This window comes from Cyprinodon variegatus, unplaced genomic scaffold (assembly GCF_000732505.1).
Source record: "Cyprinodon variegatus isolate N-32 unplaced genomic scaffold, C_variegatus-1.0 Scaffold113, whole genome shotgun sequence".
Taxonomy (NCBI): domain Eukaryota; kingdom Metazoa; phylum Chordata; class Actinopteri; order Cyprinodontiformes; family Cyprinodontidae; genus Cyprinodon; species Cyprinodon variegatus.
The window spans coordinates 1,271,346-1,284,415 of NW_015150566.1; the positions used below are offsets into that span (position 1 = coordinate 1,271,346).

General features: G+C 38.9%; 1 protein-coding gene across 3 annotated transcripts; it reads left to right on the forward strand.

The window, feature by feature from the left end:
• Window positions 1-1,834: 1,834 nt before the first annotated feature.
• LOC107084991 (putative protein MSS51 homolog, mitochondrial) lies at window positions 1,835-12,327 on the forward strand. Of its 3 annotated transcripts, XM_015375084.1 has the most exons (8): window positions 1,835-2,204; window positions 2,568-2,647; window positions 3,988-4,155; window positions 4,278-4,427; window positions 6,456-6,580; window positions 6,687-7,250; window positions 10,875-10,968; window positions 11,241-12,327. In XM_015375084.1, the coding sequence occupies exons 3-8, from the start codon at window positions 3,998-4,000 to the stop codon at window positions 11,422-11,424; spliced, it is 1,275 nt and encodes a 424-aa protein (XP_015230570.1). In that variant the 5' UTR covers window positions 1,835-2,204; window positions 2,568-2,647; window positions 3,988-3,997; the 3' UTR covers window positions 11,425-12,327. The 3 variants fall into 3 exon arrangements, with proteins under 3 accessions (XP_015230570.1, XP_015230568.1, XP_015230569.1); XM_015375082.1 differs by lacking the exon at window positions 2,568-2,647 and having other exon boundaries at window positions 1,836-2,204; window positions 3,979-4,155; XM_015375083.1 differs by lacking the exon at window positions 2,568-2,647 and having other exon boundaries at window positions 1,836-2,204.
• The last annotated feature ends 743 nt before the right edge of the window (window positions 12,328-13,070 follow it).

Below are 13,070 nucleotides of genomic sequence, written 5' to 3' on the forward strand. Positions count from 1 at the left end.
TAAAGAAGCAATGCAAATGATGACTTCAGGTCATGTTTACAAACTTAGTGTTTAGGAGGTGACCTCTAGGTTTAGCATTAGCTGGTTATGCATCCATTGTTCACGCTTTGCTGTGAGTCACTTAAAGTTTTAGTGTAGCTGGAGATCACTAGAGGAGCTCAAACTGTCCCAGAGGCCTGTTTAAAAAGGAGCTGCTGAGTATATTTCAGGAGATCAGGGATTTCTTCTGTTTGCCCAGGGAAAGCCCAGGCGTCTTCTTGGCCATTGGCCTCCAGGAACTGAGCCGCAGCATGTTTTATGCCAGGAGAACAAATGGAGGAACCAGAGCTGTTTTTATGTGTGCTGTTGTTTGGGACTCTACTTTCCTCTCACTTCTGCAGTCAAAGCCATCATTCTTGATTTTGTCCTCATCGTGGCAACGTAGCAGCTTTATCAGAGCGAAATGGGAAGATGAATGCGGTACTAAAGTCGAAGGGGAAAACTGTCTGACTTTTTTAATTACGTTTTTGTCTCGGAATTACTTTCTGTAATGGGGAAAACACTTGAAAGCTGATGAGAAAAGTTCCTGATGCGTTCATAATTATTGATTAGTAGTCATATTATTGTACACTCAAACTTTAAATCCTTTAAATATTTCCTGCATTGACTCTGAGATAAAGGAGCAGGAACATTGATCATTTTCTTACTTTCAGTTTTCTCTCTGAAATCTGATGCTGAGGATTTCCAAAGAAGCGTCTCTTTCATGTCTCCATCTGTGGAGTGGGACTGAGTGTCACAGTCCTGCTGCTCTGTCTAATTTATTGATTTAAATACTGATGATTAGCTCATCCGCGATAAAGGATTGTGATAAAGTTTAAGCTTGAAAAGAAATGAACGTGCACTGAGACACCTGCAAAGACAAGGCACCTCAAACCTTTAATGTAATGAGATTCAGCTTTGTTTTTGTTTTTTCTGTACATTTTCTCCTGCTGTCATGTTTAGCTCTTCTTCTGTTGAATTGTGTTGGATGCGCCCCCTGCTGGTGATAGGGCTGCAGCCAAGAAGAAGTGGTCAGTCCAGCCAACACAATGCCTTTTCTCTTTTCTCCTCCAAGCTCTCTTCCTCCTTGTAAATTGTACAAACTGCAGAATAAAAAAAGAAATAGACATTTAAAATAAGAGGAAAAAAAGTTAAGCTGATTCTGTAAAAATATTACAATATGACAGTAGAGATGAAAAAATGATAACATAATTGCTGACAAATGTGATATATATATTTTAGTGATCTCTTTTGGGGGGGAGCGGGTTGGGTTATTAATATCTGTACAAAACTGTATGTTTAATTTTCAATCTCAGGTTCCAATGGACCAAATAAAATTTTTTTTATTAAAAAGAAGTGTTGGTGGTTTTGTTTAAATTATTGTTTCTCCCACTTAGAAATCATGGAGGGGTCTGAAATTGTCATATAGGTTCATGTCTACTATGACTATCTAAAACTGTTTATTTAAATAAGTATTTGAACACCTGAGAAAAACAATGTTAATATTTGGTAAATTAGCTTTTGTTTGCAATAACAGATGTCAAACGTTTCCTGTAGCTTTTCACCAGGTTTGCACACACTAAAGGAGGGATTTTGGCCCACTCCTCCACACAGATCTTATCTAGATCAGTCAGGTTTCTGGGCTGTTGCATATTTATCCAGCGCATTTATGTTTCTTAATTTGCCTGTTTGGTTCTGCTGCTTACCTGGTTACATTTAAAATTATCTGGACTAACGTGATGTCCGAATTACTTACCCTGAGCGTTGCTTCATGAGATCCCTCCATTCTATTTACTGATTAGTTTATTGACATCAGTTTCCTCCTCTTGTTAATCCTGAGTGTTATTTTTTTTTTGGTGTTTTTGTTTGGTTTGCTCCACCTCTCTTCACCTTATCTCTTCCTCCCTCTCCCCTCTTGTTTGCCTACCAGCTTCATCCCAAAGCAACCCCCCCACCCCTCAACATACCAGACACCCCTTAACCTCAGATGACAGCAGCGCTCTAACCCTCCCTTCTCCCACTCCTGGTGTGTGAAGTCTTCCAGACTGCACCAACAAGGCTCCCTGAGGTGGTGACACGCAACACAAGCAGCTGTCTATCTCTGTTTGTTTTTTATCCAGTTTGCACTGAGATCTGAGAAAAAGCTGGAGTTACCTGGAAGGAGCTCAGCTCGTTTTGAGGAGAAGGTATGACGATTTAAAGATTTCCCTCTCTGCCTTTCTGTTGTCATCCCTCAAGTCAACTTGCTACTCTTCACAAGTCAGGGTGAAAATGTGATAATGCTGCAAGCTGCTTGTAGAAGAAGGGTTCTGATGTCCAAATATTGGACATCTTCATCTCTTTAATAATAGGAAAAATGAAACAATTTGTTTTTTCCTCAGATGCTCTTAAGGATTTAAATTATTAATAAAAGTTAATACTTTAAAATTGATGCTGATATTGAATAAAAGAAGCAATTCTATTTCACTAACGATGTAGTTTTAAATCTTGCTCATATTGCTTTTAAGATTTTAACGAACCTTGTTGTTTCCAATAAAATCTAAATGTAGACCGATGAGTGTTTTGTACCACGAGTAGATGGTCATATTTCCCTCCTCTCTACCCCCTCCTGCTTTTAGAAGAAGTACCGGTAAGTAAATCATGACATAAAGGTAATAGCATGGGGTGGGATGGTAGGGGGTATAAAGGCCAAACGTCAAAGAATTTAACTGAAAGTGGTTCAGCTTGTTTGAGATTTGTATAATGCTTTGGTGACGATAGTTTTCTATCCTCTGGATCATGAAACCTGAGAGGAGATGGCAGAGAAGAGGCTGCTTTAGAAAATATGAGCATGGCTTTCAGACATGCAGAGATTAAATATGTCTGCCTTGGAAATCTCAACCGGCCGAGTTTATTAATAGCCAGTTTTACTGCTTGGGGGAAATCTTATACTCGTTGAAATAAGAAGCATTTGCTAGAAATGTGCAATTTAGTGTATCTGTTTAATTACGACACTGTCATCTCCTTCTGTGGTTAAACTTGAATCAATTGTAGTTCACAAAATCTTTAGCAAAGTTGATCTAAACTGCATAAATCAGACTTTTTTTTTTTTTACTGCAACTAGAGATAAAAAACCTACTTAACTGGAACCAGTCTGATAACATGAAGTAGGTTAAAAGATCTCAAAAAGCAAGAAATTGTGCATCGATCTAAAGACGTTTAAAGACAGATGAGAACAAAGTAATTTGGTGATTTTAGATCATAGTTCCAAAATAAACAGAGAACCAGGAGCAGGGCTTTATGGATTATATCGTCCTCTCGGATCAGACAAGTCAACCTACAGAGATCACAGACCGTATGGGGGGTTCCAGAGCATGCAGCTGGGATGACAGAATGATGCCTGAGATATATGCAGGGGATTTTGCCTGACTCTGCCTGGGCTCTGTTTCACTGTCAGAATGCATTCAGTCCATTAAAGACAGGCATTTATTCTCTGCTATCCTCAGTATGTTAGAATTTGCTGGGATTCATATTAGCAATGCATTTATCAGGTCAGAATGACAGTGGAGGATCATCTGGTGCCTCTGCACGGCCCATCTCTCTGCTCAGGGGTTGTTTATAAATGCCAACAAATTTCCTATTATAGATATTAATCAAAACATCTTTTCTTCATGTTGTCTGTAAACATCTGCGGCTCCAAACAGATTTTATTTATTTGGACTGTGGGGGGAAAAAATGGCTCTTCGGACTAAAATTTACAGACGTTGGTTTAGATTTAATCCCATTAATCTGTTAAATATCTGTGGTTTTTATTTTTTTCAAGACAACAGATGATCAGTCTCAACTTCAAAGTATTTATAGAACAGCGCCAGATTGATTTACTTGCAATGGAGGGTTTATGACGAGCAGAAAGTGATGATGTCTTAATTTTAGGATCTTATAAATTGCTATTAAATAAATGACATTTATTTTTTTATTTAGTTTTCCTAGTGGATCTAACATGGCATCCCAGACCCCAGCACTCCCACAGTCCTATGCTCCCGGAGCAAACAGCATCTTTTCTGACCAGTCAGGCTTCTTTTCACTCGACTCCAATGTGCCTGGCCTCTCTAAGGTTATTCTCAATCAGCTCAACATGAAGGACTACGGAGAATACAGGTGAAACCTTAAAGCAACCATTACTGAGCCACACATTGCCCGTTCTGTTCCTTCGAAATTTTCTCTCCTTGCCACCAATGCAAGTCTTGTTTTGGAAGTGACTATGCTCTGATTCTCATTAGGGCTGCTGTGGAGGGAAAGTCTAAAGGAGTCCTGTTCCGAAACTACAAGGAGATGTTTCAGAAGATGGAAGAAACGTTCAAGTTCTGCACTGGCTGCAACAGACTCCCAGAACACCTCACAGAGGGACAGACCCTAAAGCGCTGTGTGAAGTAAGTGCAAAGCTTGTGTGTCATCACCGGGCAGGATATTGTTTTGATGCTGTCCAACAGCAGTCATGTGTGAAGCATTAGCAGCTGCTGTTGCATCAGCCACACAATGATAAGCCAACAAATGTGTGGACAGCAGTTGCAGAGGTGGACAGTAGCCACGGAGCAAATATAGCAAAAACTGATGCTATGACTCATCTCTCTGCAACTCTGATTTCAGAGGAGCTAAATGCATATTGAAATATCACATCATCCGGGTGAAGATGGTAAGAATAACAAGTAAATATGATGGCATGCTGTCTGTCAGCACCTCAGGGGGATTGTACCTTATTTTTGTCTCTTTTCTTAAAGTTTACGTTTAGATTTCCTCAGCTGCCTTTGGCATTAAGCTTAATGTTTGCTGCAACTATTTAGAGAAGTATGGAAAAACCATTAATGCTGCTATGTGACCCTCTTAATAGCTCTGAGGTCTCTGTGACCCACAATCTAACAATTCATGTCTGATTATCTCTCAGTTTTCTATTGCTATATTTAGAAGAGATAAATCGACTTAAAGAGGTTTTAGTCAGGAAAGGCATTTCCTTTCTTCTTCATTAACATTTTTTGCTACATTTATTCCTTACTTTAATATCCAATGTGTCAAAATGGTCTGGAGATTAATAAAAAAGAAGCCACACCTTCTTTTTTGTGTAAATATTAACTAATATAAGTCATACCTCAATAAATATTTATATAGCTGGAACTTTTTTATATTTCTTGTCGGGTTATAAACCATAAAATTCAATGTGTTGTAGTAAGATTTTTTGTGTCGAAACAACGCAACGTTGAGCAGAATGGTGAAGAAGGAGCAAAGAGTGCACAATTTGCAATATTTATTTTTAGAAAAACTTGAAAAGTATTGCATTTTCCTACATCTGCATTCTGCAGTCTTTTAAGGGTTTGTCCAGGTTTTGACATTTAGAGACGGAAAGTTTCCCCAGTGTTTGCTTTTCAAAATTGCTTAAGCTCAAGTTGAATTTAGACCTGGACTTTGGGTTATTCTAACGCATAGATATTATGCCTTTAAAAAAAACTAATTTAGCACTGCTTTCATGTTTGCTGAAAGTTGATCTTCATTATCAAAATGTTTTTTTTTTTTTTTATCAACTCTGACCACTTCCAAGAAAGCATTTCCAAAGTAAAATGTTGAAATCACCACATTTCTTGAAAGGAATGGCATATTCAGGGCTGAGTTTACTTTGCTATAGTTTTCTTCCATGACTTGTAATTTGCATATAGTCATAATTAAGCAATTCTATTAGCACAATGCTAACAGGGAAAATCAAAGCTAGCTTAGACCTCTAATATTATGATGAACTATAATTGGTCAAATTCCTTAGCCTGACATAGTCCGACTCAATTCTAGTCAGAATATGAGTCTGATACTGCTCCATAGAGCTGTGATTATGGGGCGTGTTTGGAACGAACCAGGAAAAAAAATGTCTCTGCACTCAATTGGATAGACCTACAACCAATAAGAGCAACGGAGTGCGTGACGTATGTTAAGCGATCAAGGGAGCCAGCTGATAAATTAAACTTTTGCCGAATCCCGTAGGAAGGACGCCAAAAACATCTTTCTTTTCAACAAATGCCTTGATCGCGTTTCTCTGTTCCTCTTTTAAAATTAATTTGCTGTCGATATCTTCTAGAACAGACCTAATAGCAGAATCTACACACCTCAACTCTCCAGCGGCAGCCATTGTTGTTGTCACCCAAGCGCGCTTTGGTCACATGGTTGATTACGTTACTGTTGATTATCTGTCCATCATCGTATAAAGCCCGCCCTGACAATTTGATTGGCCCGCTAGATATTGTGCGAGCGCATACTCTGCGCTACTATTGAGCAATGCCAGACTGAACTTCCCGACCTCAAACCTTGTGGGCGGGACTAAGTTCGGAATGGCACCCAGGCTACAAATTCCTAGGAAAGGAAGAAACTGTTGAATAGTTTGAATTTTTGCAATGAGATTTTCCATTGTTGTCGTCACTCAGGTGTTTGAATGTGTACTACTGTGCAAAAGACTGTCAGAAAAAGGACTGGCCTCATCATAAGAAAGTGTGCAAAATCCTGCGGTTGGTGGCAATTGACCGGTTGGTGGAGTGGCTGATTTTTACTGGTAATAAATGAATTGTACATCTGTAAATATTTTTAAATTCTCTTCTTTCTGCCACTTTGATTTGTTGCACATAATCTCTCATAACCTTCTTATCCAACCGTTCCAGGAGATCTTCCAATCCCAACTCAAAAATGGTCTAGGTCAGCTGCAGACGTGAAGAGCTGGGACGACTGGCTTCCCATACAGGAAGACCTCCCCCAAAGTCTGGAAAAGATCATATCCAGTGCCAATATGGCAACTCTTTGGAAGAATGTCAGCAGGACACGACCCGACGTTGACGACCTGAGACAGTCCTTATGGAGAATTCAGAGCGAGTTCCTTTCTAGGGTTCTCACAGTTGGTATGGCAATCCAACATTTTGCCCTGGACCCATATAGTAAGCCTCTCACAGTTCACCTAGTAGGGGTGTCCCACAATGAGACAATGGGAGCCAGAGTGACTGACTACGATGAGCTGAGCCACATGTTTTCTGGACATCAGGGCATTGAGATAGTTATGGTGGGACCAGAGGTGGTGGATGGTCCCATTGTGAGACCTCCGCTTAGAGCATTTGGCCCCAAACACAAGGTGTACATCAGTGCCTATAAGAGTCTCTACCATCAGTTCTGGGAGGATGTGATCGAGAAAGGGGATGCTGCCAAGCCAGACATTGTTGTCGGATTTCATCCAGGTATGTTTTTAAATTAATCCGTAGAATAGAAACAAATAGCTTATCGGAGTCGTTCTTTACATCTTCATTTTTGTTTTTTGGTTTGACAATAAGGAAGTCCAACCATTCTTTCCTTCAGATGCTTTTATTCTGGGGAATTCTAAAAGTGCTTCTATGCTAGAAAGAATGATGTTCTACTTCTACCACCAGCAAGTTCTACATCTGCCATTTTCTTTGCTTAAAAAAAAAATTATACCATTAGCAATGGCAACATCAATTTCCCCTTTCAAAAAGAAGAGTAGGGAAAGTATGCGGCTTATTTCTGCCTCTTACATTGGGGTTTTGGTTCTTTGAGTTGTAATCTTTGAGGGTCTGGGTATAGATGGTAAATTAAGAGCTGTGCTTTTTGATTAAGCTCATTTTTACAGCAAAGACTGGATCAGTGACAACAGTTCTGTAGATTTTTTTTTTTCCATTTCGTCTTTTGGAAAAAGTAGACATCCAAGCCTGAGACTATAACTACCAGCAAACTTCCTCTCTATAACCACACCTTAGATTTCTTTGAACAATCCAGCATAAACTGGGCATTACCTTGAGTTTGAATAAACAGCTCTTGCTCTAGATTTCCTAGCAGCAGATTGGCATTGCAAAGTATCCTACATTGTTATTAGCTACCCCCACATCCACAAACACATCTGGATCTTTATCCACAACGTCCGAGACTGATGGACGCATTTAACTCAAAGGCTTTCAAAACAGACCGAGAAGATAAAATGATGGCAGTTATTCTGATTGACAAAGGCTCATTGTCACAGCCATCTTGGTTTGAATGTGGCCCAAAATTGTTAAATGCTTTCCCTGAAGAAAATGGAAACAGTGAAAGATGTTTAGCTAAGTAGATCTGGCCTATTCATTAGTGGCAGGCTTTTAGTGGGGATTTGGATGATTTATTGCAGCAACTGGGAAAGAGTTTGGCTTGCAGTCACTATACTCAGCATATCACTTAATGGCCTTAGGATACAGGAAACCTTTGACTCTCGGGTTATTCAGGGCATGTCCAAAATCCATGCAGATCCTCATTTTGATGTAGTGCTTCCAGCTATTTTTTTTTTTTTGTTTGATTAAAAAAAAAAAAAGTATAAAAATTAAACATAAAGTTAGGTCTTTCCAGCTCCTAACCAATAAAACACGCTGTTTTTTTTTTTTGTGCTCTTTTCAGCAAATGACAAAAAACTAATCTTTCTTTCAATCTTTTAAACTGAATCATTCTTTGATCCTTTAACCTGTAAATGAGAGATAAATCCTTGACCCGAATGCATTACTTCACCCCATTAGATGAGTTAACTCTGCAAGCTCTCCTGGAGCTAAATATAAAGAAAGCTGTCCCAAACCCAATATGTAAACAGCCTAGCCACTTGGACGCATTTCATGCTGCAAAGCTGGTAGAGCACTGCATTAAAATACTGTTTAAATAATAGAGGTGCAAGCAGTGGGACAGAAGAAATGAAAAGGAGAGTATGTATGCAAACCGTAAGAAAACAATAAGCTGTTCTGTGAAAGAAAATGGATATTTACCAGAAAAATAGAGATGTGGCTTCTTAACAGATTTTAATGACTTTGCTATGCCACCTCAGTGACAGAATCTACTTTGTTGCCATGAAGCAAAAGAAAAACACTGTTGCATCCAGCATTACCGTTAACCATATGTCTGAAGTCAATAGAGGAGCCTAGAAATGTTTCCAATGATCCAGAGTCTCTCTTTGTCACCTTATCTCCTAGATATCTAAACCTCTAAACACTTAATCGCTGTTAAATTTTTTATAATGACTAGAAGTGAAGCCCTTGGCATCATAATACCACGGTGTGCATTATTCACATCCAAATCCCCGCGGCTTTAGATACCACATGCTCTTTTCTCCTTGACGACGTAGTAATGTGAGAGCTAATTTCTAACTGTTTTGGCATCTCCCTGTTCATTTGTTGATTGTATTTAAGAAGGACATTTAAGCTGGATGGATTTGTAGCCATGGTGGCTGTGGAGCACAGTAATCTGATTGAAGGGCAAACTTTTTATCGCTGCGCATCCTGCGGCTTGGAAAACACGCCACAAGTCTAAAGCAGATTTCAGGCCACTTGACATCTGTCAATTATTATGCCACAGGATTATATACCAGATTATATGAATTTAGCATTCCTGCCAGAGTGCATACTTTAGTGGAGCTTTTTTCCATGTCTGCGTGAAGTTAGATTATGTCTGCTTGTTATGAGAAAAACTAATTTGGCCACATCTACTTATACGAAGAGAGGATATACACAGAAAGGTTTAAAGAAGGTTACAAAAGTATTTTTTTATTTTAAGAGTAATTTGCTGCATGTGTGCAGAGAACATGTGTGACTGACTACAGGAAATCTCTCACTGCTCTTCCTGCAATTTCAAAAGGTTCTTCTTAATCCTAATTTCTGATGTTACAACTGCAAGCATCATAACTAGGACTCAAAATGACTCTTAAAGTAACATCTAAATTTGGTTAAATCTTGTTTTCTTAAGCAAGTTGATGATGTTTTGCAGGTGTCTTTTATCTTTATAGTAAGAGATAGAACAGGGGTCTTGAAATTAGGATCAATATGTAAAGGAATATAATACCAGATATGAATAGGTGTCCTATACATTAATCAGGGTTCCCGCGGGTCCTTAAAAAGTCTTAAAAGTCATTGAATTCTTCAAAATAAAATTAAGGCCTTTATTGGTATTAACATGTCTTAAATCAGTCTTTCGTAGGTCCTAATTTTTTAAACATTATAATTAGGATGATTTTTATTAAGATTTATTTTTGTAATCTAAATAAAACGTTAAAATTGACCATTTTTTTTGTCTTTTTATAAAAAAAAAATTATGGCTTGCCTTAATTGGTTCCGTCCTGATAGCGGAACCAATAAAAGCGTTGTTGCGGCATTTGGGATATGCACCATTAACTTTTTGTCTGGAAAATATGAGCAAGTGTAAATGTAATGAAAATTGGCTCCAGCCAAGAGTTTTCTCCATGGCTAAAACCAGTGCCAGGGAACATACATGAGGCACAGTGTATTTTGTGCAAGAAGTCATTCAAGCTCAGAGCGATAGGAATTAAGGCAGTGGAGTCACATGCGAAGCACGAAACACAAAGCGTCAAAATCGAGTTACCGAGAAACAGCCGCCATTTCTCAGTTTAGTTCCACCCTTGTCTCTGCAACGCCTCCACTTATCACCAAATCAAACATACTAAGAAAACGATACAAAGAAAAATAGCTGCAAAAAAGACCTAGCACTGGTTATGTTGTGGCTTTAAAACTGATTTGATTTGTTCCCTTCTTAAACAAAGTTTGTGAATTCAGTTAAATAATTGTTAAAATATATCTGTCATTTGTGCGTTTTTAGCTTTCCTCCTGTATGGGAAGCTTTTCAATATTTGAAACATTAGCGCAATGGTTTATGTTAAAATAAACCTTTGGGTTAAGTTGTCGCAAGCAGGTTTTTCTTGTGTTTTTTTGTGAATTTGGTCTTAAATCTTTATTTCAAGTGGCACTAAAAAGTCTTAAAAAGTCTTGAATTTAACTTGCCTTATGCTGTAGGAACCCTGATTAATATTTCTTTTTCTCTTAATCCAGGGTTCCATGCCAATCAGGGTTTGGTTGAAGGATGGCTGCCCACCTTACTTCTGCTCAGAGACTACAACATCCCTTCTTTCTTCACCATGTACAGGTACATTTTAGACCTGTACTTTTGAACATCTCTTTAATTGAAAATAAATGTTTTTTTCTGACACAATCTAAATTATTTATGTGAGTTTGGAGTTATGAAAATATGATTACATGCTGCACCTCTTCTAAAGAGAAAGCCCTTTCTCCCACATTTAGTTGACTATTAGCTAGGGGGAAAAACGTGCCTTTCTATTTAGGGATAACCCAAGCTGCAGAAAGTATTTGTTCACATTTATTTATGTGTTACTTTTTTATTCTTTCCTTCCTCTACAGTGAAATGGAGCTCAAGTATTCCTTAGAGATCCTTCTTGAGCTGGAGGTGCACATCATAGACAGTGGACCCAATCCGTTCACCTCCCAGAAGCCAGAGCAGGTCCAAGCCTGTCCAAACAAGCCCCCCGTCTACTGCAACTCTCACTACGTCCAATTCCAGGGGCTTCTGCCTCAACAGGACTAGGAGGGGCCAGGAGCTACTAACCATGGAACCCATAGAAGAAAATCAGTTTATTACACTGTAGATGTTGTAGAGTCTCACTCAGTGAGGGACACTGAACCTGGTCATACCACACAGGATCCCTACCACTGCATTAGGAGTGAAATAAACAAAACCCTGAATAGTGATGGAATAGACGATTTCATCAGACAGACATTAGAAATATCCTGAAGCTCATTTTCTTTGATGATGTTAGCAGCAGGGCCACGGAGGTTTCTCCGCTGCGGGCGCGCCATGGTAACGCTGTCGGATAAAAAGGGTCATTGTTATACATTCATAATGAGTCCATAATTAGTTCTGTCATTGTTTGATGGTTTCCTTTGATTCATTCTGTGCCTTAGACCAATCAACAAATCTCACAACAGCTGCGTGAAAGTGGATCATATACTAATGAAACCCCTGATGTGATCAAGGAATCAGATTACAGTCATTTCACAGGGCTGTAGATCTTCGCTAATGTATCGTATGCTCTATTGTTTGGTCCGGGGGGATGTTCGTTATCAACTGCCAGAGCCAGCTGGAGGCACTGAGCTGCTGCTAGCTAATGACATGGTGCTGCGGGGAATCAAATTGATGGGATTGTATTGTATTACAGGCATTATATTATTAAGCCAGGAATGTAAAACAAATCAAAAGACAAACTTAGTTTACTTTACATTTTTAGGGCTGAATAACTAAATAAAAAATATACCATACTGGCTAAAAGTAGGCTTTTATGTTGTTTTTTTTTTATGTGGCCTCTGTTGGTACAAAGCATCTGCAGATTGGTTAAAACCAGTTGTTGGTCTCCCCAAACATCCCTGTTGAGGGTTTATTTGTTCATTTTAGGTAAAAACCCTCACTAGAGATGATAAAAAATGTTCTTGTCAAGCTTTTCAAATCACAGTTTTGTTCCTAGTGAATCTGCTAAATTAAAGGCAGAATAAAATAGCAGAAACAATAAGCTGTTATCACGCCCTTAAGTTTCCAAGTTGCTTTCAAATATTCTCCTAGACATCATACTTTTCACCTTATTAATAAAAAACAGTTACAATTTAAACATATATTGGAGGATTTTCCCGCTTTATTGAAAAGACCCGCCCTCTTCGCTTAAAAAAAAAAAAAAACAGTGCACATGCACAACCCTGTACCCTCTCCTAAGTGGGAACGTCTATTAAACGTGTGCAAGAGCGTGCATGGGCCCATTTCTCCTCGTGCACGCTCTGTTTAAAAGTTGCTGTTTGCATCACTCATACAAGCTTACTTTCCTTAAGAAAATTTGCAATTTTTCCACTTTGTAAGACTCATCAACAGTAAGTGAAAATGGGGACAAGCACGTAGGACAGCCTTACGTAAACATATCACTAGAATTATTGACCCTTAGGAGGACCACTTATTTTGATGATCCACCCGGGAAAAAAATAAACATCCTCCACTATACCTTTAAAGCTACAGTGTGTAATTTTCAGCGACATCTAACGTCCAGACTGCAGAACACAGCAACATGAACATCTCCCCCCCACCGCTTCTCCCCCTCAACAGTACGGCGAGCGTTACGGGACAAAATGTCTTCCACGACGTCCGCATCACCTACCTTCTCAAGTGATGAGGTTTGTTTACATAGATAATTT

Coding starts and splice junctions, on each gene's coding strand:
- LOC107084991 (XM_015375084.1), top strand. CDS start 3,998: ATGGCATCCCAGACCCCAGCACTCCCACAGTCCTATGCTCCCGGAGCA. Junction 4,156..4,277: donor AAGGACTACGGAGAATACAG/GTGAAACCTTAA, acceptor GATTCTCATTAG/GGCTGCTGTGGAGGGAAAGT. Junction 6,581..6,686: donor GGAGTGGCTGATTTTTACTG/GTAATAAATGAA, acceptor CAACCGTTCCAG/GAGATCTTCCAATCCCAACT.